Source organism: Clytia hemisphaerica, unplaced genomic scaffold (assembly GCF_902728285.1).
Source record: "Clytia hemisphaerica strain Z4C2 unplaced genomic scaffold, Clytia hemisphaerica genome assembly, whole genome shotgun sequence".
NCBI classification, from domain to species: Eukaryota; Metazoa; Cnidaria; class Hydrozoa; order Leptothecata; family Clytiidae; genus Clytia; species Clytia hemisphaerica.
Genome location: NW_027103651.1, coordinates 141,022 through 168,156, shown reverse-complemented (window position 1 = coordinate 168,156; position 27,135 = coordinate 141,022). Strand labels below are relative to the sequence as shown.

Genomic DNA, 27,135 nt, shown 5'->3' with positions numbered 1-27,135 from the left:
TTTTCTTTTTATTGTTTTCTTCTTAGTGTTTTTATTACTCATTTTTTATTGTCATTGAAAAGTTTTCCCTTATGCCTTGTTTAATTTTACATAAACTGACTTATTGCGTAGAAACCTGGGATGTCTTTATGACAACGGAATCTAAAATTTGTCTTTTTGTTTATTTGCCTTGGGTTGGAATTTATTTTATTTTTATCGGGGAAGATGAAAAACACCATATTGGACGATTAGTGAGATATCTTCCTATAACCTTCCTTTTTGTCCTGTTTGTTCAAATACTACCCCTTGCGATTTAAAAGGGTTAAAACTTTAAAGTTTTTTTCCGGCAGTATGTCAGTGCCTGTAAAGTTTATTTTGTCACCTTTCGAAAAATGTTTCATTTTTCGCCTAGAGGAGGTTTTGTATTATAGCTTTGGTGTTTATTTTTCTACTTTCAGGAAATCCCAGTATCGCAAAAAACTTTGAATTCATGTGTTACTGGAGGTTGCTTTAACTGGTATAATGATGACATTCGTTCTAGGGATTGTTATATGAATTCATTGGCAACGAAGATTGAAGATAACTCAAAAACTCACCGGGACTGTTACATTTTGGCTGGACATTTTCGGTTTTCTTCTTGTCGTTTGGATTGAGTCGTCGGCAATAACGGCATTTTCATTTTTCAACTTATTTGTGGAAGATAAACTGTCTTTCGGTACATCTACTGATACTAATAAGATCGGCACGGATCAAGCCGTCGGAAAATTTTTAATAAACATTAAACCATTTTTATCGAGTAAGGGGAAATATTTGAAGAACCGTTACGTAACTATAAAAGATAGTCATCTTGTGTTTAACATATCTTATCGCAACTCTCTCAACATTACAAGAAACTCGTTTTTTCCTTGAAACGGAAAAAAAGCGTAAGCGCTTAAGTTGCTGTGACGGATAAAAATATCGGAGAAAGAATTATTATTTTAATTCTTTGCAGAGTTCATAGAAGACCAATATTGCACAGCATAAAAGTATAAATTTACGACTGAGTATCGCCCCGCGTTCACCCAATAATCGGAAACGTTTTATATACACGAGGGACAGAAAATTTGGGGATATTTTTTTATCGATAAAATCCTAAGAATTGACGAATACTCGAAGCAGCATTCTAAAAAGAAGACATCAATTCAGTTAAACGGTAAAAGACTTGACTTGAGTCTCCAAAAAATAATTGTGAATTGTGGGGCGTTTTTGCATATCCGAGTGAACGTGTTTTTTTTCATTATATTGAACTCTACGGTGAAGATCAATGGGTTGCGAAATCTCTACACATAATCGTGTTGATGACGTCAGCTCCACAACGACGGAGAGTGAAGTTGAGAAGGGTGGAGTCAAACAAAGATTGTTTCTCATACCACGTGATCCAATACAATACAGTAACCAACCGCCTTCTGTTCAAAAGTTTTTAAATCCAACTCGTTATAAAAGGGATGAAGAAGTTTATATCAACAGGTACTTTTCGTTTTATGTTTTTTTTCTCAATTGAAAAAAAAATCTAGCTTGTAGCTAGATTAAGGATTAAGTCGGAGACGGATAGCTGTCGAACTACCTTAAAGGAAGAAAATTTGGCGGATTTCCGGTTTCGCCAAATTGGTTTTTTCTACCATTTCTGCTAATTTCCCGCAAAATTTAATTTATGCCATGCATTCGCTAAATTCGTACTATTTCAGGTCTTCAAACATGTTTTTAGTTTATTTATAATGATTTTTAGCCAAAAACATCCTGCAACCGCCAAATTAGATTCCCTCTAAAATCCACTAAAACCCTGGGAATCGTGTGAAAACTCATTTTCAAAAATTTCAAATTTTGCTATCTCGATTTTGGAAAATTGTTACACAAAATTACTTTGAGGTTTTACTAAGGACCGCAGAAGGTTTTTGTGATCTAAACATCTCAAACCATCTGATTATCCCTTTAAAGATCTTAAGATATACTTGAACCTCAATTTGTACTTGTTTAAGGGTTTACCACCGTTTTGCCGCTAGTCCAGGGGGGGTCAGTGTACTAGAAGGCGGCATGTATGTGTACTACAAGGTATTTTTCAAAACTTGACACCCACCCACCCCTGAAATACACCATACTACTTGGAAAAATCCCAAAACCACCCCATACCCCCTATTTACTACCGGGTAGTACCTGGAAAAAAACCAAAACCACACCATACCCCCCATTTACTACCGGTTACTACCTGGAAAAATCCGGAAAATAGAGAAACTTTTTTCCGAAAATCGGAAAATTGGGTAAACATTTTTCCAAAAATCGGGCAATCGGGAAAACTTTTTTTCGGAAAATCGGGAAATTGGGAAAACTTTTTTCCAAAAATCGGAAAAACAGGAAAAATGTTCTCAAAAATCCAAAATGCGTGAGAAATCAAACTTTTCAAAAATTACGCGAGACCATGTGGAAATGCATGAGTCTCACAACCAATGCGTGAGAGTTGGCACCTCTAATGTACGAATGTTGAATGTTTGAATTCAAATGTTCCAATGTTTACATTGACTCGATAAACCTTTATTTCAGTGGGATCTGGTAGGATTTCAATTCATTCCAAGAAGTTTGGAAGAATGATCTTGGACAAACTTGGCTTGATCAATTTATAATAGAACAACTTTACATTTCTATTTTAGCAGATAATTTCTGAACCTTTTTGTTTCCACACTGTTAACATCGATTTTGGACCCAACACCTCTATTTTGGTACACAGGTAGTAAAAATCAAAATCGATTTTGGACCCAACACCCCAATTATAGTACACAGGTAGTACATGACAAATTTTTTTCTCAAACACCCACCCACCCCAGGATACATGCCACCTTCTGGTACACTGACCCCCCCCCTGGCTAGTCTTCTGTTACTGTAGGTTTTTTATTATCATGAAGTTATTAAAGGTTTCATTTTTAAATAAAAGTGATATCGTAAATTTTATTTTTCAGAATGCTGAGAAATGAATATTGTCTAAGTTTGTTTGAAAAATTCAAAGACCCTCTAAGGAATTGAATTGATTTTTTTGCAGATATAGATCATGTTCGCACGTAACGGCTCCGTTTCGCTCCGAAGCGTAACGAAGGAAGCCATTCTATTGGTTACATTCAAGTTTTACGTCACTTCTAACCAATAGGATGGCTTCATTTCGTTTCGGAGCGAAACGGAACCGTAATGTGTGAACATGGTCATAGAGTCAGTTAAGGAGAAGAAAATCATACGATTTCTTGTTTATTTAAAGAACGATCGAACCAGACGTGGTTGGAGAGCGAATAGCGATCACAGATGAAGAAAAGCCGGTGCTCTATCAACTGGAAAAAGAACGTCGTCAAAAAGTTTGGGAGTACAGACCTGGCGTTGAAATTCCTAAAGTAAAATGTTTTCTGAACTACTCTTCATTTTTTTCTGCAATTACACACAATACTCCTCAAAACAAAGAACGTATTATGAAATTCTCTGTAGGATGCGATAAAACTTTTCAAAGATTGCTTCACCAGATAAAAATACCATATCTGATAAAATTTTGAGCAACTTAAAGTCTCACAAGAACCTCAAAAAGTTTCATCATAATAGTTGATAATTGACAATGTTACCGCCTGATGTTGGTGAATTTTTCTTTGTCAAGGTTATCACCTTTCTCGGAGAAAGAAAAGAATAGGTGCAACCAAACATCAATAACAGATTTGCAATCCCTTATTCTCAAATAAAAATCTGGCGGACTGTCTAAGCAAAAGCATATTACCATATACCACGGGGCCACTTAATTGCGCCATCCAGTCTATAAAAGAAGCTTTAAGTGGACCCCGGGCTACCACCAAACACACATATTATATCATAATCGACTCTTCAATTTCTTTTCTTTTTTCAGTATCGGAAAAATGAAGAAGACAGAGTAAGGATTTCTTTCATCTGGTTATATTCTAACATGTCATGTATTTTTAGTGGGGTGAACTTTTTGCGAAGATTAAATTTCACACATTCCTGGGATTCTGGTGTCATTCGCGAAAGTAAGTCCAAAAGGAAATTTTATAGATGCTAGAAAACCTCTTCGTGAGAATTATTGCCATTTTAAAAGAATTGATGTTTTTCTCGTCTGCGAAAATAAGTCCCCGCGATATCTTGAAATTTCCAAGATAGGCTCATGTGTGAAATTTAATCCCCACAAAATTCCCTCCAACTGAAGTCTTTTTAAATTCTTCGGCACCATCGATGGTAATTTCAGGGTCTCAAATACCAGAGGATTTTTATTACTTCTTCAGGAAAGATATTAAAGGAGGCGTTCAAATTTCGGTGGGAAAATTTGGTCATTTAGGGAAATTTAGTCATTGGACTAATTTTGGAATGAATTCATTCTTTCTAGAATGGGAAGCTCTAATCTAAAGCTACCCAGAGTTTGGGAAGTACAATGTATAGAGATATTTTTTCGGGGATAAGAAAGTCGAAGAAAAGTTTATCGGGTGATGAAAGTAGTGGAAAACTTGTTGTCACACCCTCTTTTTGGCTGCCTTCCCAACTTCCTCGGCCGACCTTTTTTCACCAAAAAGATCTCAGAAGATTCTCTTCAAGCAGAGATTACTGCAGTTTGCAACCTTGATTCCATACCCCGGCTCTTTTTTTACCCAGTTCCCTTAATGTGTTATACGAGATTGCAAAGCATGGTATTTGCATTTGGTATTTTATTTTGATCATTGTTTTATTGTTGTTTTTTTCAGTGGAATCACAACACACGAAAGCACAAAATGAAAGCTCAATACACGGTATGTATGGAAAATCTTAAAAATTAAAATATTTGCATATGTAATCGGGATGAATGTGTTGAAATGTCATTTTGGGGCGCTTTTTTCACACATCCTTTTTCAGTCCTTTTAATAGGCTTAATATACTTCTCTAAATATAGCTACCTGTATTTAAGCACTCCCCCTGGTTAAAGGGGGAGTTTCTAAACGTCGACCAGAAATGACGACCACGATCGGCGACCACGACCAGCGACCAGACAAATTTGGGATATCGAGTTTTTTCCCCTTCTCCAACGTAGAGTGTCTCTCCTAATTATTGAATATATATCATATAGAAGAGTAAGCTCACCCCTGCCTCGTCTACTTAAAGCTACGTGCCAAATACCCAAAACAACCATCTCGACGCTCTTGGAGCTTGATTATGGTGTGAATTTCTATCCTTTTGTATTATCAGCATCAAAATAATTAGTGGCAGTTTTTTGAAAATGATTTGAGAAGCTTTGTATTTCATCATCAGATTGTTATTTCTGTCGAAATTCGTCATTTTGTCAGCATAAAGACAATAGAATAATTGATTAGATTCATATCTCTAACTGGTCTTCCCAATATTTTCCATCTATTCATACTAAAGACATCTCATTCAGTATAATTAAAATATTTGGTGTAACAAAGCTTACAAACATCATACTTACTGACCCAGTCGATATTTTTGTCAAATAGTGTCACTTTGTCAAGAAAATGACTGGTTACTTCAAAGGTCACTTTTTAGTATTCTGCGAGGACTTGATTAAAATATTCTCTACGGTGGAGAGAGCAGATAAACTCGATAATCCAAATTTATCTGGTTGCCGGTCGTGGTCGCTGGTCGCTGGTCGTGGTCGCCATTTCTGGTCGATGTTTAGAAACTCCCGATTAAAGGTTTTATTTTTACATAAGTGTTCCTGTTTCATATCAGACACATCTTTCATATCAGGACAGTATCTGCCTATTGTTATACTATGCTGATGTAAGCAAAAAGTGTTTATTTTTCCTCTTTCTTACCAATCTTGCTCCACATCTGTGTCAATTCAATGTGAAAAAGCTTATGAATTAAAATTGATGAGTAAGCAAACGATATCACTCTTATTTAAAAACAAAACCTTTAAAGGTTAGACTGATGAAGAATTTTTAGGGCGGTTTGATGTTCTAAGAAACATAAAGAATTTAGTGGAAGAAAAAACGAATACATTTTTCATCGTCTACTTTCCTAATATTCTATTCGATTTCTATTAAAATATTTTAAAAATAGAGTTATGTAGGTTGTCGTCTATGGTCCAACCTTTACATAGAAGAATGCCCTAGTGCGTTAACCGCAAAAACGAGTTTCCGCTAAAATTAGTTCCCGCTAAAATTAGTTCCCTTAAAGGTAGCAAAATGTCTTGTACAAATATCATGAGAAAGTGTTTGTGCAATTTATCAACTATTTAGCCCGCTACTTCAACCATAAGTAGACACGAGGACCTCTCGAAATCACTAAAGAGAAATGACGTCACCACAGTTCAAGAGTGTAAAATAATTTATACTGTATTTATTTTGCATCTAAACGTTGCCCAAATTAATCTTGACATCACAAAATTAAAGTGTCAAGAAAAAAAACAGAACAGAATGATAATGAAGAAAAATTCCTCTCATAGTTTACAGTTTCATAGTATGTATTTTATGGTCTAATACACCTTTCGACCGTAGTCGTGCTGTCAGACACGTGTCACTTTATTATTCAATTATGCCCCTAAACTCGATCCAGTCCTTTTTGGCACCTTTTTCTATTGTCTGTAGGGACGAAAAAAGACTGGGACGGTTTTAGGGTGGTAAAATGAACAAAAAATTGTCCACGCGGCAATTAGCAGCTACGGTCGAAAAGGTGTATTGTTAGATCTGTGTGTCCGCATTGCGAGCTAACAGGACAAGTATAAACCATAGCGAAGATAGTTCTAAAGAAACGATTCCTAGACCATTTTATACAGAACCAAACGTTAACCAATTTCTTGTTTTCTTTGATTGCCTTGCAGTGTTTTATTTCGGACACGTTATAGTTTCTTCAGTTATTCAAATGGCCCTTTAAAACTCCGGTATTACTCAAAGTATATATAAAGAAAAATGTAACTTATATTACGACCAATGAATGATCGATTCTTGACAAAATCCTTAATTCGACTCAACCAAAACCTCCCGAGCAAAAGTATCATCTCAAGCAGGGAACTATCATAAAAACATCATATTTAAGTTTCTTGCCTCAACTTTACTAATTTTCATCAAGCTAAATTTTCCTAAAAAGCTTTTGATCCTGTACCAGTAGGCTTAGAACTAGGTGCACCGCGACCCATGCCGCCCTGTTTTTGACCCTGTTTGAATAAAAGAATTAAGGGCGGAATTTTTTTCTTAGTTGCATTAATCTAAAATTAATTATAATTACAGAGTGATTGCATTTAATGAGTTTAAGAAATTTCTTACAACTTTTAATTTCTATTTCCAGCATTTGAAACCTGACATGAATTGTTTTCTTTGTGGCGTTTACACCAATACAAAAACATATCCATGTCGTGTATGTTTACGCTCTTTCCACGACGCATGCTTACAAAAGTTCGGTAAACTCGACCCAGTCTCCCGAGCGTTGATGGTGAACCAAGCTGAAACTGAGGAAGGATGGAGTTGTTTTAATTGTGTAAGTTTTCATGATATTAACAAAATCTGGAAAATATTTTTTGGGTTTTGGTTCACCCAGACGGCACACAACGCCAAATCAACGTCCATGTGACATTCATAACGTCCAAATAACCTTATTTGAACGTTAAAACAACGTTGTGTGCCAGCTGGGACGTATTTAAGAAAGCGGCAAGTAACCATAAACTACAATTTTAGCCCTTTTTATAAAGAACTATGTAGAGCTCTATATCCAATCAATACTATCCCTCAACTAGCTTTTAATCGTAAGAAAATCGATAATTTCCGATCAGAAGTATTCTATTTCAGACTCCTTTTAAGAAAAGTTTCACCCGAAATATTCGATATCTCAGCTTCGAACACGTGATTTTTCTTGCTTTCACTGAAAATATGAGAGACAACTCTTTTATTTAAAAGGTTGTGACCTTTCCTCGTTATTTTTGGAGAGTTGGATGTTTCCAAAGCTTAATGAGGGTAAAATTGATAGTTTTTCGGTATCAACTAGACTATGTTATAGTCTAAGACGAATCACTATCTAAGAAAAAAGCCCAAAGCCGAAGAAAATTCGCAAACGGGTTTTTTTCGCCGAAAAGAGTTGTTGCTGATTGTTGTAGCTGTTGTTGTTTTTTTAATTTCGCCTAGCGAAAGTATTACGATAGCCTTTCGCGGCGGCGGCGGCGGCGGTGTTGGTGTCATCGGAAAAAAAATTAGAAAACGAAAGTACTCGATACGGTGGACGAACTCACTAAGTTTAATTTTTAGTTGCATGTGCACGCTCCGTTTAACCACGGCAATTTTCGCGGGTTTTTTAAAGATTACGTCATATCTTTCATATTAGCTCATACTAGTTCGGTATTGTGGAGGTAATGAGATGATCAGGTTCATTCCGGTTCATTCTCTCTATTGTGTCATTAGCTCCACAGTCTGACGCGTAAGGCACCATACTTCTGGAAGGCAAGGAGGAATTTCATTTTTAGAAGCGTTTGCAGGTTTGCATCCATCGATTTTTAGCAAATTCATTGTGTTTACACTTCTTCTCAAAGCAAAAATTATTAACTCAAAAGAAATAGTAAGTATATAGACTTTCAACTTTGCTTTTCCAGTTCCACATAGAGTTATTTTTCTAGTGGATCTGTTTAAAGCACCTTTTTTGCCCCTTCACCTAAAAAGTGATTGAGGCGTCTTTTCTTTTTTTTTTGCCACTTTTTTTCAGATTCATCATTCACTGCACTGAATCTGATTGTGGTTTTTTTTCCCGCCCTTCAGATTCAAGGTCGAGACTCACCTGTGAATCTGATTGCGGCAACCCGTGGCCAGGACAGGTGTGGATTCTGTGCCTGCGACCGATCGAGCTTGTGCGTATCGACAGCTCATAAAGAATTCAACTGCGTTGTCAGTTAAGAAATACACAAAGCTGCGTTGTCAGCTCAAAAATAATTCAACTGCGTTGTCAGTTATCAAATACATAAAGCTGCATTGTCAGCAAGTACTAGTATATATTTAATTTATCCTAACAAGAATATTTCATTTTACCAGATATACTTTGTCATATCTTTAGTAAGAGTTAGTTTTTCTATCTGTGACTGTACTCTGTACTTAATTGAAGATGATATCTGTTGCATTATATCGTGCACGCATAGGAAGTTTTGCTTTTACAGCTCAGAGAAACGTTAAATGTGTCGCTAAATCTATTATTGTTGGGGATCTTCGACAAAAAACTTTCGAATTTTTTATCGGCATTGGGCCGATAAGGGGGTGGGGGGGTCCAACTACATACCGATAAAAAAACAAGTATTGAGACAAAAATCCTTTCGGCCAATTTCTTTCTGATTTCGTCCACAAACTCCACTGAAAGCATATGATTTCACTTGCTTTCACCTTTGCGCGCAAATTCGCAACTTTAAAAGTACAGTTTTGAAATAGCTTTGATAAAAAACTCTTTTTTCATTGGCCAGCGCTGCCTTTTCCTTCCAAATGTTGCGACTTCATCCCGTCATTTTAACTTTCGTTTTGATTAACAATATCAATGCGGGTATGAACAAACTCAATGTTGGTGCACAAATAGACAAAAATTCAACGATGATGGGTGGGAAAAGGCGATGGCGGACAAGATTGGAGGAAACTGTGTTTTCGAAGATGTAAGTTGGATTTGAAAAATTTGGCCGATAAGAGCAAGGGGGGGAGGGGGTCTGAAGCTTATCGGCCCAATGCCGATAAAAAATTCGAAAGTTTTTTGTCGAAGACCCCTTGGTTCCGACCTTTCCAATAATGCATTCTCAACACTTTTTAAACCTGTACGTTTAATAGCACTTTTTACCCTCCTATGTTTTGCAATTCCAAAATCGTTTGAGCTAACAGAGCTTTACACACCTCTAGAATTTCTCAATCTTTCAAGAAATGGAATTTTCGTTCAATATCCCAATGTAGCGGGAGATCCAAACCTTATTTTTTTCAAAGTTAATTACACACTCTTATTATCAGGCGATGTAGAACTTAACCCAGGCCCAACTGTTCAAGGTTCATTTCACCAGGGCAACAGTAAATTTGGCAAGACGGCAGGTATACAATGTTCCTCGAATTGTTTTTTTGCTATTTGCTATGCTCAATTTAGAAAATTGTCGCTATGGAAGACTCATGATTTGGATTATGTTTTAGATCAAGGTGATCTGAATTTCAAAAAATTGGGTATTACAGGACAGTCCCCATATATTGAAGAGTTTTCTAAGGTAATTGAAATAGGAAACAGCACTTGTGCACTTAATTTCAATATTTTTGAAGGCTATTTTGAGACCGGTAACATTTCAGTAAATTTTGTTCAGGAGGAACTCTTGTTGCAACATTCTGGTGCAGTTTTAGTGATAGCTGGAAATTGCCTAGCTGTGATGCACTATAACAAAAATTACTTTTTTTTTGACTCGCATAGCAGAGACGCCAAAGGCCATCAAGTTGAAGGCAGTATTGGAACTTCAGTTCTTTTAAAGTTTGACAACTTGCAAGAAATTAAACAGTATATAAGATCTGAGTATAAGAACATAAATCTTTTCAATATCATTTATCTCAAAACTGATTTTCATGATCAGGAAAGTATAAAAAGTATTGTATCAAGGCAAGTATCACGCAGACAAAAAAATTGTTCACATAAGAGATTAGTTGAAAAGATTAAAGGTACTGATCAATATAAAGATTTATTGGAAAAACAAAACGTTGTTCAGAAAAGATCACGTGAAAAAATCCAAGGCACGGATAAGCATGAACAGGTAAAGAAGAACAAGCGTATGTTTCGGGTTAATAAAGGATCAGAAAAATATGAGCAAGAAAAAGAAAAACAACGTAACCGTAGGGAATTAAATAAAGGATCAGAAAAACATGAGCAAGAAAAAGAAAAACAACGTAACCGTAGGGAATTAAATAAAGGATCAGAAAAACATGAGCAAGAAAAAGAACTAAAACGTAAGCATCGGGAATTAAATAAAGGATCAGAAAAACATGAGCAAGAAAAAGATCAAAAACGTAAGCATAGGGAATTAAATAAAGGATCAGAAAAACATGAGCAAGAAAAAGAACTAAAACGTAAGCATCGTGAATTAAATAAAGGATCAGAAAAACATGAGCAAGAAAAAGAACTAAAACGTAAGCATCGGGAATTAAATAAAGGATCAGAAAAACATGAGCAAGAAAAAGAACTAAAACGTAAGCATCGGGAATTAAATAAAGGATCAGAAAAACATGAGAAAGAAAAAAGAAAAAAGCGCAAAGTCTACAAAGCTAACAAGAAACTTAATGTAGGAAAAAGGGTCGAAAACTTCCGGCAGAAAAAACAGGAGGGTCCTTCTTACATCTGTGTGATGTGTAACCGCAGTATGTTTAAAAAATCTGTGTTTGGTTTTGATGAACAAAAGTACTCATTGATCAACTTTGAAGAAATAGAAAATTTTAATCCTGTAACCTCGTTTGATGGTAATTTCTACGTATGCACAACCTGTCATAGAAAATTAACGAAGGGAGAAATCCCATGTCAGTCTGTTACTAACAAGCTTCAAATTTTTGATCTCCCAGATAATCTAAATGATATACGAAAACTGGAAAGAATCTTAGTGGCTCAAAGAATTTTATTTTCTAAAGTCATGATAATGCGTAAAGGAGAATTCCCTAAATTACAAGGTGCAATATGCAATATTCCCATTGAAACACCAGGTGTATGCAAAGTACTTCCTAGAGGAAGTGATAGTAGCGGTGTAATAAATGTTGAATTAAAAAGAAAGATATCCTACAAAAACCCTGTTATTTCGCAGCAAGTAAGACGACAAAAAGTTTTTGAAACTTTGGACTTTTTAGTGCATAATAATCCTTTGTATCATGATATAGATATTGATATGTCAAAAATTGACCAAATGAATAATGATGAATATGTTGAAAGAGTTTTATCAAATAATGATTCCACATCAAACGCTTCTTCCAATGATATAAGATTTGTAGATGATACAACAGTTAGTTTAATCAAGCCTTTTGAAGAGCAATTAGAGAGTGAATTTGATTCTGATGATCCACTCAGTGCGTATCGGACACCAACATGTGAAACAGTTATTGTATCAGAAGTGCCAAACATTATTTTAGATGATGAAAATGCAATTTTAGCTCCAGGTGAAGGTCAAACCCCCAACTCATTAACACAAGATGAGTTCTGTGAAGAGCTAGCCCATCCTCATCTTTTTCCTACTGGGAAATTTGGTTATAACGTAGAGCGAGATATAAAATTGTCCCCAACAAAGTACTTTAATCAACGTCTTTTAAATTACACTCAAAAGTTTGCTTCGGATTCAGATTACATTTTTTTTGCTCACAAAACTTTACTACAGCTTAATCTTAGAAGTAAAATCAATATCGCAATGAGAATTTCAAATTCCAACTTGACTGCGGGATTATTAGCAAATAATTTTAATGATACAATTCAAAATTGCGTAGCATCTGATAATGCATACAAGTTTATGAGTACTATAAAAGGAACCCCTGCATACTGGCAACATATGTTATCTGATGTTCTTGCAATGGTTAAACAACTTGGTGTCCCAACATACTTTATGACTCTCTCTTGTGCAGATTTACGATGGGAGGAATTTGTTACCATTATCAGACAATTAAGCGGGGATGCTGATACTGATCATGAACTTCTTGATTACCAATCTAGATGTGCCCTACTTAATAGCAATCCTATTGTGCTTGTGCGTCAATATCAATATAGAAAAGAGTTGTTTTTCAAAGAGATTATAATGGATGGCCAACTTGGAAAAATTACATACTATGCTCTCAGAGTAGAATTTACTTTCAGGGGTAGTCCACATGATCATTGTTTGCTTTGGGCTAAAGATGTCCCAAAACTTGAAGATGGAAAAAAAAAGTATATTGACCACATAGATAGTGTTATTTCTGCTAATGTTCCTGATAGAGAAGAAAGTCCTGAATTATGGAATTTAGTCACTAAGTATCAAATACACTCCCATTCAAGAACGTGTAGTAAATATCGCAAAAATGAATGCCGATTTCAATTTGGAAAACTTTTCTGCAAGCGTACTATTTTGTCTGAACCGCTTCCTGAAGGTTTGCCTGAAACTGAAAAACATGATATTTTAGTTGCTAGAAATAATGTGATCCAAACTGTTCAAGAGTATATAGACACAAATTTGCATCCTAAAAAGAGAAACATTTTGGATCCTGATAAGCCTGAGTATATTGAAATTGGATCTATTGATACAATTTTGGATTCTTTAGGATTAAATTATGAAACATATGAATATTACTTATCAATCTCACCAGACAAAGATCAGCATTTGTTTCTAAAACGTGACCCATATTCTTGTTTTGTCAACAATTATTTTGCAGAAGGCCTCCTAGCATGGGAGGCCAACATTGACATTCAGCCAGTGTTTAATGCATACAAGGCAGTTACATACATGTGTGCCTATTTTTCAAAAAGTGAAGATAAGTGTTCAACTGCAATGCAAGAAGCATTAAAACAGGCCAAAGATTCAAATGACAGTCAGTTTGAGCAAATGTCTAAAATTGCCAAAGTTTACAACTCTAATAGAGAATGATCAATCCAGGAAGCAGTTTACCTAACAATGCCCGAACTGTGGCTTAGAAAATGCTTTCCTGCTATTTCATTCGTTAACACTAACTTACCTGATCAAAGGTACAGAATTTTCAAGTCTAAAGAAGAAATTGAGGAATTGCCTGAGGATTCTGATGATCTTTTCAAACGAAATATGTTAAATAGATATATTGACCGCCCAAACACAGGGCAATTCAATACTATGTGTTATGCCACATTCTGTGCAAACTATACATTAGACACAAAAAAAAATACAAATGATGAAAATGATTGGCAGCCTACTGTACTAGATGATCCAACAAGTGCAGTGAATCATCAAGAACCCCAAACACTTCCAAAATCAGCCAAATTACTCAACAGTAAGGAAAAACTTAAGCTTCGTAAAGTTCCAAAAGTTTTGAGGTACTACACCCCTAACAAAAACAAACATCCAGAAAAATTTTCCCATCATATTCTAATGTTGTTTTACCCATTTAGATCAGAAGAGAATGATTTGAAACTTGATGGTTCATATGTGTTGAAGCTCAATTTAGATGAAGTCAATACAGTTGTTAACGATAACAAGCAAATCTTTGAACCTGATGGTCATCTTGTTGATTTAGTACTTCAAAACTATCGCAATGACCTTATGCATAATCAAGATGCCTTTGCTCAACAAGAAAATGATGAAGTGCAAGATCTAATGAGCAACTCATCAGACAGTGAAAATGATGATGAAAGTCATGAAATCGAACAAAATTTTGCACCATTTACTCAAACAGTTCATGACTTGCAAACTGATGACCAAATCAATACCCATATAAGATCTTTAAATTCTAAGCAAAGAGATATTTTTGATATAGTACTAAATTGGGGAAAAATGTATGTGCAAAATTCCAAGTCCAATAATCCTGTACTACTAGAACCATTGAGAATATTTTTAACAGGTGGTGCGGGCGTAGGAAAATCTCACTTAATTAAATGTATTTACAATTGTTTATCAAAAGTCTTAGCATATAAAAGTGATGAGCTAGAGAAGCCACGTATTATTAAATTGGCCCCAACTGGTATAGCAGCTATCAATATATCTGGCACCACAGTACACACAGGATTGAGTATTCCAGTTGGAAAATTCAGAAATATGGCTGACAAACAAAGGACTGCCATTAGAAATAAATTACATCATGTAAAGTTGATAATAATTGATGAAATATCTATGATTTCGTCGCAACAGCTTTTGAACATCCATACAAGATTATGTGAAATTTTTGGTGTAAATGACAACACACCATTTGCAGGGAAAAGTATCATTGTTTGTGGAGACCTCTTTCAATTACCTCCAATTTTTCAAAGTCCAGTATTTTCAACTGAGGGACCTATTATTGGTGCATTCAAATTATGGCACCTATTCAAACTAGCTGAATTAGATGAGATCATGCGTCAAAAGGATGACTCTGACTTCATTGATCTCTTGAACAATGTAAGAGTAGGTGAATTGAATAGTAATGATGAAAGTATGATTAAATCTAGACTGATAACACGAGAACACCCTGATTATCCAATAGAATCATTGCATTTGTTTGCAGAAAATGCTTCAGTCCATCTTCACAATATTCAAAGACTAGATACTCTGCCCTTGGAAACAATAAATGTAGAAGCTATGGACGTTTATCCAAGAGATTTTACTGAATCTCAAATTACCAAGGTTAAGAACCTTCCACTTAACGATACAGGTGGCTTATCAGTTCTATTTGATTTGAAAATAGGGGCAAGAGTTATGCTAATTAGTAATATTGATATAGAGGATAGGTTGATCAATGGTCAACTTGGAACCGTCACTGACGTAAAATTCAGAAACAATAAAGCAGAGCTAATTTATGTTAAACTAGATGATAAGACGGCTGGAATAAAAGCTCAAAGAAAAGACCAATATGCTAAGGCCACTGAAACTGTTCCCATTGAAAAGAGTGAGGTCAATTTTCCCTTTGACAAAAAAAACCCATTCACTTCACCTACCATTTCTCGGACACAATTTCCTCTTAAGCTAGCTTATGCTTGTACAGTGCACAAAGTTCAAGGATTGACTTTGGATTCTGTAGTCGTTAGTTTTGACCTTGCAAGGCAAAGAAAGTTCAATGCTGGTCAAATGTATGTTGCAATGAGCAGAGTAAAAAATTTAAATGGTTTGTACTTTACTGGTCAATATCGACGTAGTGCTTTTGTCTGTAGTGATAAAGTTAGTGAAGAATACACACGATTGCGTCAGAACAAAGTTGAAAGAGTTGCAGATATTATGAGGTGCAGTTCTAATTTAAATGTTTGCCTATTGAATGTAAGATCTTTAAAACGACACGCAGTTGATATTCAAAAGAACAGATTTTTGTATGAAAATGATTTGTTATGTCTGACAGAGACACAGATGAGTTATGAGCATTCTGAGGAAGACAAACAAAGTATCCATGAACAGCTTCCTTATTATATTCTTAGTCATAATATTGACCAGCATAAATTCAACAGTATTACTGTCTGTCATTCTCCTGCTTTTATTGACATTGATGAGTATGATCATTCATCATGCTTTTCTCTTGTAAAATTTAGAAAAGCTGAATTTACTGAAAAGGAATTTTGTGTTTTGGTTCTCTATAAAAGTTCAAGAATTCAACGTGATGTGTTCTGTTACAATCTTGCTCAATTTATTGAAAGATACACAATTGATATCATTTTAGGAGACTTCAACATGGACGGCTTTGAAATGGAGCATGATCAATTGTTGGCTGACATTCTCCAAGATTATGATTTAGTTCCGAACTTTCCAACACATATCGATGGGAAAATGCTTGATCAAATTTGGACACATAAGGAATTGGTGCACGAGTATGGTATTGAAGTTATTCGTAAATGTGTGAACTTATCCGATCATGATGGAATCAAATTATCGCTGACTTTGCTAGCTTAGAATACCCGTCAGAGGCGATTCCCGGCGGGACAAGGGGGGGGGAGTTTGGAAACTGGGGTGGTGGATGATCTCAACTTTCTGATGATTAGTTTTTAGTGGTCAAAATTGCAGGAAGTAAAAAAAATTATCTCAAATAAAAAGGGTAAAATATCCCTTTTCTATTATAGCAAATTCGACCTAACTTAAAAATTAATCATCAGAAAATTAGCCAACGATTCAGATACATTTGCTTATGTTGTCATAGGTGCTTCTTTATGAACAGTTTGAATTGATCAAAGGAGATTTTTTGTGATAGACTGAGTAAACTAGGAATACTCTTTAAAGAAATGATGTTATCGAAAATCTGTTAATATGATATCAGTACAGGTTTGATTCTGGATAAAATGAACTTTGTAATTAAGGATTGAAACTCAACTCTGTTGGAAATATGCAGTTAAGGTCATCCCACCACCCCGTCCATTCTTATGTAAGTTTTCTGACGTTTAAAGACTATTCTTAAAAGACATTTATGCTTTTTTCTGCATTAACCAAAATGAGGGCTCTGTTGAATTTGACGTTCGCAGGAGAAGTTGGGGGTCAAATATGTGTGAGTGTCTTTATGGATGGTCTATGGTAGAAAAAAATCTATAGACAAAGGCCAATCAGTTTAAAGATGCCTTTCCTTAACTCATTTTTGATTACTATCTCGTCAGGAAACTTATATACCTATGGATATGGCATTTAATATATTATCTTATTTATTGTATTATTTATTCCTATTTTTGTATTATTTATTCCTATTTTTATATTTAACATTTTTCTTCTGTTTTTCATAATTATTAGATTTTTTAAAATTATTATATTCTAAACAAAGTAATATTTCTACCATTTTAATAGGTTTTTGTTAATTGTTTTATTATTTTCTTGTATTCTTTTTGTTATTCATTTGCCTACTCAAAAATCAAAAAGACTGTCACAGAGTTTAAAAAATAAACAATATGGAAAAATATGGAATGAAAAAATATGGAAGTGCATTGCAAGTGAATTGATTCATCTATATATGTATGCATTTTGGTTGATATCACAAGGATAACTATTGAAACGTCGAATAGTGGTATGAGTGGATATATATTTCTATTTTGGAATTATTACAATTGATGTAATCGCTTATCCTGATGCAGCTTAAATTCATTGAATCTCAAAATATCCTAAATCGTCGTCATTTTCAGTCTTTATTAACAAATAGCCGAATGGCTTCGAACATTTTCATTACAATCACCAACATTCGATACAATCGCCAACATTCGATACAATCGCCAACATCGATACAATCGCCAACATCGATACTGCATAATATGCGCTTAAAGTCAATGTATCATATTATGGTTTCATCCGATTTTCACAATATGCTGTATTTGCTCAACGGAAACATGAAATTTTATTATTCTCAGCATTTTTATAGTAAATCAACTGTCGCGTTCAGCCACCAACCGACCATTGATAATACAAAAATAGCAATTCTTATCGCGATTTCCATGATTCCACTATGTATGACTTCTTTGACGTACGTATCCAAACTTGACCTCAATCTTCGAAATGTCTGGTGATTTGTTCCTGTTGGAAAAAGACGATTTGGTATGTAAACTTTGTGTGGTTTGATTATGTGACATTTATGTAAGCGAAACACTGAAAACTAATTTTTGTTATTTTGGAAGCCGGAAATCCACCGGATGTGAAAAAAAGCCAATTTTGCACAATTCTTGTAATTTTGTAAATTGCTAGCTATATTCTATGAACTATGAACTATCGAAATTTTGGAATTACGAATACTTAGAAATATAATTTTTAGATTCATTAAATCGAAACTCAAGTTACCCGTTTTTGCCCCTGTACCAACCTGTATTTTCCTGTTCATTTAAAAACGAAAGCAGATTTTCGGCTATAATGAAAGAAAACTTTTCTACGAATTGCTTGGAATCTCGAATCTTGTCTTTTCAAGTTCAAGATATTGGATAATTTCGACCGGAAATGACGTAAAATTTTACCCTATCTTTCGTTCTAAACTCACTCAAAATAGGTTTATCTTATTAATTTTCTGCATTCATCTTCAAGTTTTAATTGTCGTTCTCCAAGGATTTCAATGTTCCTTTCTTCTTCGTCTTATTTAAGGCGAAATTTTCGACTTCTAGTCGTCTTGTTTAGTTTCTAATGATAACTTGCCATGGGGTGGCAAAATAACGACGTCGATATAAGAAAAATGTGACTGTTTTTCGGTGTTGGTGACCCTAATACGCCCATCCCCTTGTAATTACGTACTATCTAACCGTTTGATGTTTTTATAATTTCTCAGGATAACTTAGTATTGGAATTATTTGAGGACGAAGTAGCAGAACTTCAACAATTGGCTCATAAATGTAACCTCAACCCTGAAACAGGTATTCTTTTACTTGTATTACTTTGTTTTGAAACTCTCAGTTCTCATAGACTGGCACGCCAGTCGGTCTGGATCGATTTCACAGGGGAAAGTGAGCGTAGGAGTTAGGTAAGCGTAAAAAAACATTTGTGAGCGGGAGGGGCTGAAAGTACTAATCACCCTCTCAATAACCTTTTCTTGCTCTCCGATGCAGCTTCTTTTTTTGCCAAATGCCCGTTCGCCCTTTAATTCTCGCCCTTTGACATGATTAATTGAAAGTCTAGTTTCCTAGTGCATAGCTCCCGTGGTTTTATTGTGTCTTAGAATATCCCTGGGCTTAGAACAAAGGAAAAATGCCCGCGGCTGCAAGGGTTTGACCCTTAGATGGATTTTTTCACTACTGTTTATGCTTTTTTCTTCTTTGTCATTTTTGACCCGATAAAATTAAAAGCGACCATTAGAAATTCTGTCTTTGACGTTCTGTAAGTAAGCCTTATTAGAGAAACTACAATCATGGTTGAAACATATTGAGATTTTAGTGTATTTTGACGTTTGACTTGACTTGACTTATCAGCACACCTCTGGTTGAGGCTTCGCCAACTTGTGAACTTTCTCTCGCCATCTGGTTCTATCACGTGCGTATCGTTCGGCCGTTGCTAATGGAAGACCTGTGTCTTCCCTGATTTTATCTTGCCATCTTTTTGCAGGTCTACCTCCTCTTCGTGTGCCTTGGAATTCATTTTTCAAACATATTTTAGCTAGACTTTCCTCGGGCAGTCTTGCTACATGCCCAAACCAAGACAAGCGTCTCTTTTTGATCATATAGACAATCGGCATTTTGAGCTTTGCTCTCTTACGTAGCCGTTTGAGTGATATCCTGTCTTGGAGTCTAATCCCCAGTATGGAGCGAATACAATTGTTTTCAAATACTGAGAGCTTGTTTTCATCAAGCTTTGTTAGAGACCAGGTTTCCGCGCCGTATATTGCGATTGGGAGAATGAGAGCTTTGTACAGTCGAATTTTAAGAGCATTTGAGACATCTCTCCTTAACCAGATCTTTTGTTTTAATTTTCCAAAGGCAATATTTGCAAGTGCAATTCGTCTTTTGACGTCCTTGGAGGTACTAGGAACATTTGATCCAAGGAAAATGAAGTCTTAACCAGACTCAACATTTTTATTGTCGATTACAACTTGCTGAGGGCTGGCTGTGATGGCTTTGCATTTTGTAGCATTGATTTTCATGCCGTATTACAAACAGGCGTCCTGTAGTTGATTCGTGGAGAGTGACGTTTGACGTTTTTCACAATTTAAAGTTCGGGCGATAATTGCTATTTTAGCACTTCCACTTTCTTTCATTGTTTCTAGGCTACATTTCAAGCCTTATTGAAGTAAATTTGAGCTTTTAAATTCTGAGATCCTACATTCCTAAGGTCCTAAGTTTTAAGTCTCATGTTAAAACTCTACTTTCCAACTGTAGTTTAACGCGCTTAAAAATCATTTGTGGTGTTTAAAATTTCGCCGGGAAATCTCTTTTGTCTCAAATATTTTGTCCAAGATTGCAGGTAAAGTGAAAACCGACCCTTTTAAGCACACTCATACCCCAGCAATAAAACACGTGTGTCCACTTTGATATTTCTCTTTTTATAGATACTGATATTACGAAGGAGGAATACATTGAATTTCGTTCTAAACAATTTGAAAGTGAAAAAGTTGTGGATAAAGTTACTGAAGAAGAAGAAATACGCGCCAAGCAAGAGGTTGGTAAAATCCCTTAAGGCCGGTCTCCACTTTCGCGCGACATGAGCGAAAACTTTTTGACGTTTTTGTAAGGTCATTGGTCGGTTGAAAAATGAAGCAATTCCATTGGTCGAAATTGACATAACGGATGAAAAAAGAACTTCCTTCAACTTTTATTTTGTTCGCGCGAAACTTTTTTATGACGTAATCTTTTTTCAAGGTTAAGAAGAAAACTATCGCCCATTTCGCGTGAAAGTGGAGACCGGCCTTTAAATTTTAATTATTCCTTATTGTGGTGAAAATTTCCCAAGATTCTTACTACAGTTGACCCTCTCTAATTCGACGTTCTACTATTCGATAGGCTAATATAGAGATTCGTTGAAATTTAAAGTCCCCGTCAATAAGAAACTTGTAAACGGCGCTTCCTTATTCGATAAGCTCCCTTATTCGATGAAAATCCAATTCCCCTTGAAGATCGAATAGAGAGCTTCACCTGTACTTGCGAGTTAATTTTAGCGAGGTTTTTTTCGCGAGCCAAAACAATCACGTATAGAGTTTCTGTATTCATTTTCGCAAATCAGCATTTTTAGAAATTTGGCGCGAAGTCGGCCAAAGATTTGTGAAAGCAAAATATAGCATATTTACAGTATGTTTCATGTTGAAAATCTGATTTAGAACATCTCGCATGGATTGAAATTTTTTTTTAAATTTGAAAGTTTGTAAGTCTGTAAAATTTGGGATTGGATCCAATCTCGTACTCATTGCTCCTTGTATGACTTTTTGTTTTACTAATTGACATGATGCAAACCTTTCGTGAACGCTGTCAGAATTAAAAAAACGCGAACTGAAGTGCTAGATTCGAGTTTCGATTGGATCCAGGGGAATCTTACTTGGGGATAAGCATCTAAAATCCCAACTGACACCTCTTAGTATATCCTTAATTTGGATCTCACAGAGACGCATTTCTACGTACCGGGTCTAAGGTCCCACAATGTTAGTGTAACTTATTCATGATATTCATGATGTAATCTTTTATACGGAAGCACACAAAATAATCCGGAACTAGTGGCAAAATTTGCCACTAGTCTTTTGTTATTTTGCCACTAGTTTCGGGTTATCTCGGGTGCTTCTGTATAAAAGGTTACGTCATGAATATCATGAATTAAAGATAACCTAATGAAAGTTCAACATTTGTTTTATTAATAATATTAATAGCGTAATGTTTGATACGAAAATATCCAATAGCTCGGACGCTTGCCACTAGTTTCATTATTTAGATTCAAAATCAGTGCCAAACGCCTGGTCTTTTTTGGGTGCTTCTGTATAAAACATTTCGTTAGGCGTACAAACTTTCGCAGAATTTACGACATTTACTTTCGCGAAAAGGGCTTAAAATTCGCGAAAATCGTGTGTAAAGTTTCACAAATGATATGCTTTTAATAATATGCTTTTCTCACAAACTGAAGTATTATTAATTGTGATAAGGCACTGGACTACGAACGTTTCTGTTCGTAAAAATTTGCACACCTAAAGTGTCTAAAGTACATCATGAATATAGTTTCTATCAATATCTTCTTCGTCAATTCAGATAAATGATTGCTTGTGGTCTCGTAATTTCGTAAAAATCACTGAAGAAGAAATGATAAGAGCCAAACAAGAGGTGAGACATCCTTATAGCTCTTCATAGATTAAGTTTCATTTTTTATGCAGGAATCCCTTTAAGGCATCGTCTACGTCTACCATAATCTGTTCTGTTTTGTCCTCAATATTCATGTTATGCACACATTATGGAGCCAACAGCTGATTGGTTACCATAGTGACGTATTGACTGATTTTATGTCACTTACAACCAATCAGCTGTCGGGTCCATGATGTAATGTCAGAAGACATTGATATGAAATTTCCTCTACGTGTTGCAAATTTCTGTTTTTGTAATGTCACTAAGGTAATATATTGTAGGTCTCTTCTGAGAGGCTCAAAGAAATACCCAAGGTTTGTCAAATGTCCTAAAAAGTTTGAACTAGTCCTTGCTAATTCCAAATCTTGGAATGATTATTTGATAAATAATTTTACCTCCGACAAGGGAGATAATCCAGATTTACATCAAAGCTCCTCTGCCAAAATTGAAATCTGTTTCTTTCCCAAACAGGACATTGCGTTCTGACACCCTTTTCCATTTCTAAAAAAGGAAATAAACCTTTGATTTGGAACGTACAACACCACTCGGCTACGAAGTAATCGTGGTTGTCAATTCGATAAATGAGAATTGAAATAGCAAAGTTTGCCAGGAAAATTCTCGCAAATCGTGTTTTAACCTCATATTTGGACAGCATGCTAGAAAGAAAGCACTCAATATTTTTTTATGAACCATTGATATAGGAGTTGTGACTGGATAGATGATATAACATCCTTTCCATACGCCTTGGCAATGCCGCTTAATATTAGGTCTTTCTTTTCTTTTCAAAATTCTCAGACCAAAAACTGTTATAGTTCAATTTCCCGTTGTCGAGAACCTAAGGTTTTCAAAAAAAAAAATTTTTTCAACGATTTGGTTTAAGGTCTGAACTCACCTCCATCCTAAGTTGGTTCTACTTGTGAGCCAGACCATCACCTAGGGCGATTAGTGAGCGAGAGGTGACCTCGCTTACGTGATCCATCTGTGGGGCTCGAACCCATAACCTTCCGGTCAGAAGGCGAGCGCTCTACCACTGGACCACGCCCCCCCCCCCATTTCAACCTGATTTGCCGATTTAAAGCCATTAACTCCATAGAAAATTTCAATGAATTTTGACCTAATTTACTCATTATCCTACCGGGGCTTAAAATTAGGTCATTTTTCGCTACTTATCCAGGTTATCCACCGGGGCGGATCTTCCCGGGTTACTGATACAGGGGTGTATAAAAAGCAATATCCACTGGGAATGAATAATATTGATGACAGAGATTTCTTGTCAAAGACGATATTTCCCTAATTTAAAGAATGTCTTTTAAGACTCAGATCTCTCGGTGTGTGTCTAAACTCTATTTTTAGATTTATAAAAGCCCGAAGGGCTAGATATCGTGCTTTTACTGAAAAGTGTGCCGAGGTTAGGTAGAAAATCCTACCTAGGTCACGTGACATTACAATAGAATTTCAGCGCTTCACCAATCAGAAGCTTTGCGAGTTTTCGAAAACAATAGCAGCAATATTTTTTGCGATATTCACTTTTTTTTTTTGCTTGGAAGAGCTTAAGGCACGCCATCTAGCCCTTCGGGCTTTATAAATCTATGGTCCAAACTGAGAAAAAAAATCGAAAGGTTGTAGAACGTTTTAACAGTATGAATATATGATTAACTTTTTAGTTTTGGATTTTGGATTCAAAGAAGACTGGCTCACTTGGTATGAGAGACTTTTTGAACCACGAAGCGATTAAGAAGTTAGCCAAAAGACCGCAGGTTGGTGTGAAAGTATGAAATTCGATTTAGAATATCTCAAAGGAATGAAATTTTGTAGTTGTGCTAACTGAAATTTCCAAAAAAGTATATATATATATCTCATAACATCAGGATTAGATTCATTCTAAACATTAGTATCTGTCATAGGCGAAGCGAGATACCCTGCAAAATTTATGAGGGAGTGCAGACGTTTATGACATATTCATTACCTTTTGATAAAACAAAGACAATAATTACAGTGTCGTAAAAACTGTTCTCATCCATAAATTTTGCAGGGTATCTCGCTACGCCTATGTCTGCGAAACTGGATCAAATTTAAATGTTAGATGATAAATAAACGTCGAAAATAACGCTATGTGTGTGTGTGCTGGCAAACAAACGCTTTTTTTATCAAATAACTGTTTTAACCTGCTTTGATTCAGTAACAAATCCAATTAGGTCCTGGAGAGAAGATATTTTTTACGGGGTTAGAACAATCAAGAACAATTACCCTTTTCACAACTTAGAGAAACTTGCGATGTTTGTCGATCTCATTTGGGTTAGAGGGCAGAACGAGCACTGGGCGAAATAAGAGATTTCAAATCCTGGAAATATCTTGAAAATATGATTTTTCCATATACATTTGTAAATGTTCTATATTTCCATAGTTTAGGATTTCATGATAAAAATATGATGTTTCAATCCTGGAAATTTTATGAAATATGATATTTCCTAAACTTTAGAACTATAGAAAAAGTCATATTTTCATATTTACAAATGTATATGGAAATATCATAATTTCAAGATATTTCCAGGATTGGAAATCTCTTATTTCGCCCAGTGGGGCGTCTAAGGATGAGTGGTAATGTCCAAATGTGAGATAAGTCCTCCACCCAATTTCTTTTCTAGAAGAGCCTTGAAAAGCCCTTTAAAAATTTACGCGACCTTGAACATTTCTCTTTTGTTTTCTTCCGTAGAAAGATCTTGTCAATTTGCTCTCTGAGAAGGAGATTTACGATTTGGAGATGACTTTTCGTGAGCTTGACAAAGACGGAGATGGTATGATCACTGCGGAGGAGGCTCAACTTGTTTACACAAGATGGCTGAAAAATCTTTTGGTGGTTTCTGAAGGCATTTTACCAAGGTAACGTTAAGACTGCATAGTTTCCATTTCTACAACGCTTATATAATTGTCGTTGAAAATTCTTTGAAAATCTTTCAAGAAAATTTGTTAGACTCTTTATAAAGTGATACCGAATTGCTTACGAAAAAGCTATCAATTTGAAAAAAATGTATTGTTGTTCTTTTGACTGAGAAACTTGGACTATTTGTTCAGATTTTCTAGAAATTCAAAAGCAAAATAGTCGAAACAAACTGAGTTACCTTTTCGAGTCTCTAGTATTTCCTTCGTTTTCGTAGAACAATCAACGCACCGATTTTCGTAGACGACGAACGTAAGATTGGCGACGCGACTCAAGCTCCCGTCGTTCAAGGTGCCGATCGTGGAAGTGGGTAAGACGATTCTTGTTATATCATTCGATTTAAAATATCTTATCAAGAAATCCTTAGGCAAGGCAAATTTGATTTGTTGTTTTACGGACCAAGCTACCCAAAAAAGAGGGTCGGTCGGTCGGCGAAAAAACTAAATGTAAAAGTAGAATTTCACCTATAAAATCACCTAAAAAGGCCTCTTTACAAATGCAAAATAGAAAATAAAAAGACACAAAAAGCTCGAATGCATGGATAAAATGAAAAATTGAACTTGAAATTCTAAAAAAATGTAAATTAATAAAAATAAAAATGTACTACCAAAATCAATTGTATTTTTATTTCGATTTTCGGAAATTCAAGAACGTTTGGGAACTAATCAAATTAGTCTATCCCCATAGGGATTTCCATCGAAATCTTAACCCCCACTGTGGGACAAAGTTCCACCCTTGCTGTGAGCTAGGGCTGTAACATCCTGTATACGGTACAGATATACAGTTGACTCTCTTAAATTTGATGATGGCGAGGGAACGAAAAGATTTTACTCATAGAGAATATAACTAAGGATGTCAATGTTTTAATTCCGAGATTGAACCGTTTGGATGAACCGTTAAGAATCAGTGTAATACAGTAATATTGGTGTCATAAATGAATCTGTTACGGGATTAATTTAGTTTGTATAAATACAAATTGTTCCTTTCGCTATTTTTTGCTTATTTTCTACCATGTCTGAACTAATCATCTAGCATGCTGTTTTCACTGAGACTTTTACTTTCATTTTCACCTCTTTTCTTCTTCATAGTTATGTAACATGGCAAGAATATTTACTTGATCAAGCCATCTACGCGTTGGCATCTCGTCTCAACAAACCGGCCGTCCACGTTGTCGTTAATGAACTTGAAATGAAAAAGCCGGTTGGTGAACGAAAAGTCGTTTTCGCTGCCGACAATGAGAACATTCGTATAATGCACGCACGTATACAAGCTCAACAAGTAGCTGACGTTGGACTTACTTTAGACCCTGTTGTAACCGGGCCTTTTCGAGCTGCCGGACTACCTGAAGTTACGGACGAGAGAGATATTGGACAGGTTGCTACTGAACAGGTTCTTGTACATAGGTGAAATGTTTGATTTAGGATTTTAACCGGATGACATATACTTCATGAAGTTTCAATCTGGAAAGCGCTGGAGGTTCAACTGTAACAGAGATGCCAATTCACAAAGACGGTATGAGAGACAAAGTGTTGACTGTGCACCAAACTAAAGCCATCATATTCTCTGTTTATAGCTTCAAAAATCTTGGTAATGTGTACTCTTAATGATTCAAGATTCAGAAAATATAATGTTCTAACTGCTGTTCTATAAAGAATGCTAAAGACAACCCTGTCTCATTGACCAAGTGAAAGTATTCTTCCATCGCATGATGCTCCCAGCTGGCACACAACGTTCTTTTAACCTTTATCTATCGTTCACAACGTTCATATAACGTTAGATGAACGTTAAAACAACGTTGTGTGCCAGCTGGGATTGAGATGACAAAGCTGGTATGAAACACTTTAGCTGTGTTCTAAACTATGTTTTACCACTAATACCATATTCTCTAGTTTATAACT

The 27,135-nt window shown here is 35.5% G+C and overlaps 2 protein-coding genes across 2 annotated transcripts; both read left to right on the top strand.

The window, feature by feature from the left end:
* The first annotated feature begins 441 nt into the window (after nt 1–441).
* LOC136803143 (PHD finger protein 24-like) lies at nt 442–26,758 on the top strand. Its single transcript, XM_067059892.1, has 12 exons — nt 442–1,485; nt 3,257–3,386; nt 3,884–3,907; nt 4,728–4,772; nt 7,264–7,452; nt 18,822–18,906; nt 20,532–20,641; nt 22,210–22,281; nt 23,964–24,056; nt 25,013–25,179; nt 25,455–25,547; nt 26,326–26,758. Exons 1-12 carry the CDS (start codon nt 1,283–1,285, stop codon nt 26,642–26,644), a joined length of 1,530 nt encoding a protein of 509 aa, XP_066915993.1. The 5' UTR covers nt 442–1,282; the 3' UTR covers nt 26,645–26,758.
* On the top strand, nt 8,224–14,028 carry LOC136803142 (uncharacterized). The gene is made up of 2 exons (XM_067059891.1): nt 8,224–9,147; nt 9,694–14,028. Exon 2 carries the CDS (start codon nt 10,334–10,336, stop codon nt 13,538–13,540), a length of 3,207 nt encoding a protein of 1,068 aa, XP_066915992.1. The 5' UTR covers nt 8,224–9,147; nt 9,694–10,333; the 3' UTR covers nt 13,541–14,028.
* Nucleotides 26,759–27,135: the final 377 nt, after the last annotated feature.

Excerpts from the sequence above, each read along its gene's own strand:
- LOC136803143 (XM_067059892.1), top strand. The coding sequence starts at position 1,283 with ATGGGTTGCGAAATCTCTACACATAATCGTGTTGATGACGTCAGCTCC. Across the intron at positions 22,282-23,963 it reads TGATAAGAGCCAAACAAGAG|TTTTGGATTTTGGATTCAAA; the intron begins GTGAGACATCCT and ends TTAACTTTTTAG. Across the intron at positions 25,548-26,325 it reads GGTGCCGATCGTGGAAGTGG|TTATGTAACATGGCAAGAAT; the intron begins GTAAGACGATTC and ends TCTTCTTCATAG.
- LOC136803142 (XM_067059891.1), top strand. The coding sequence starts at position 10,334 with ATGCACTATAACAAAAATTACTTTTTTTTTGACTCGCATAGCAGAGAC.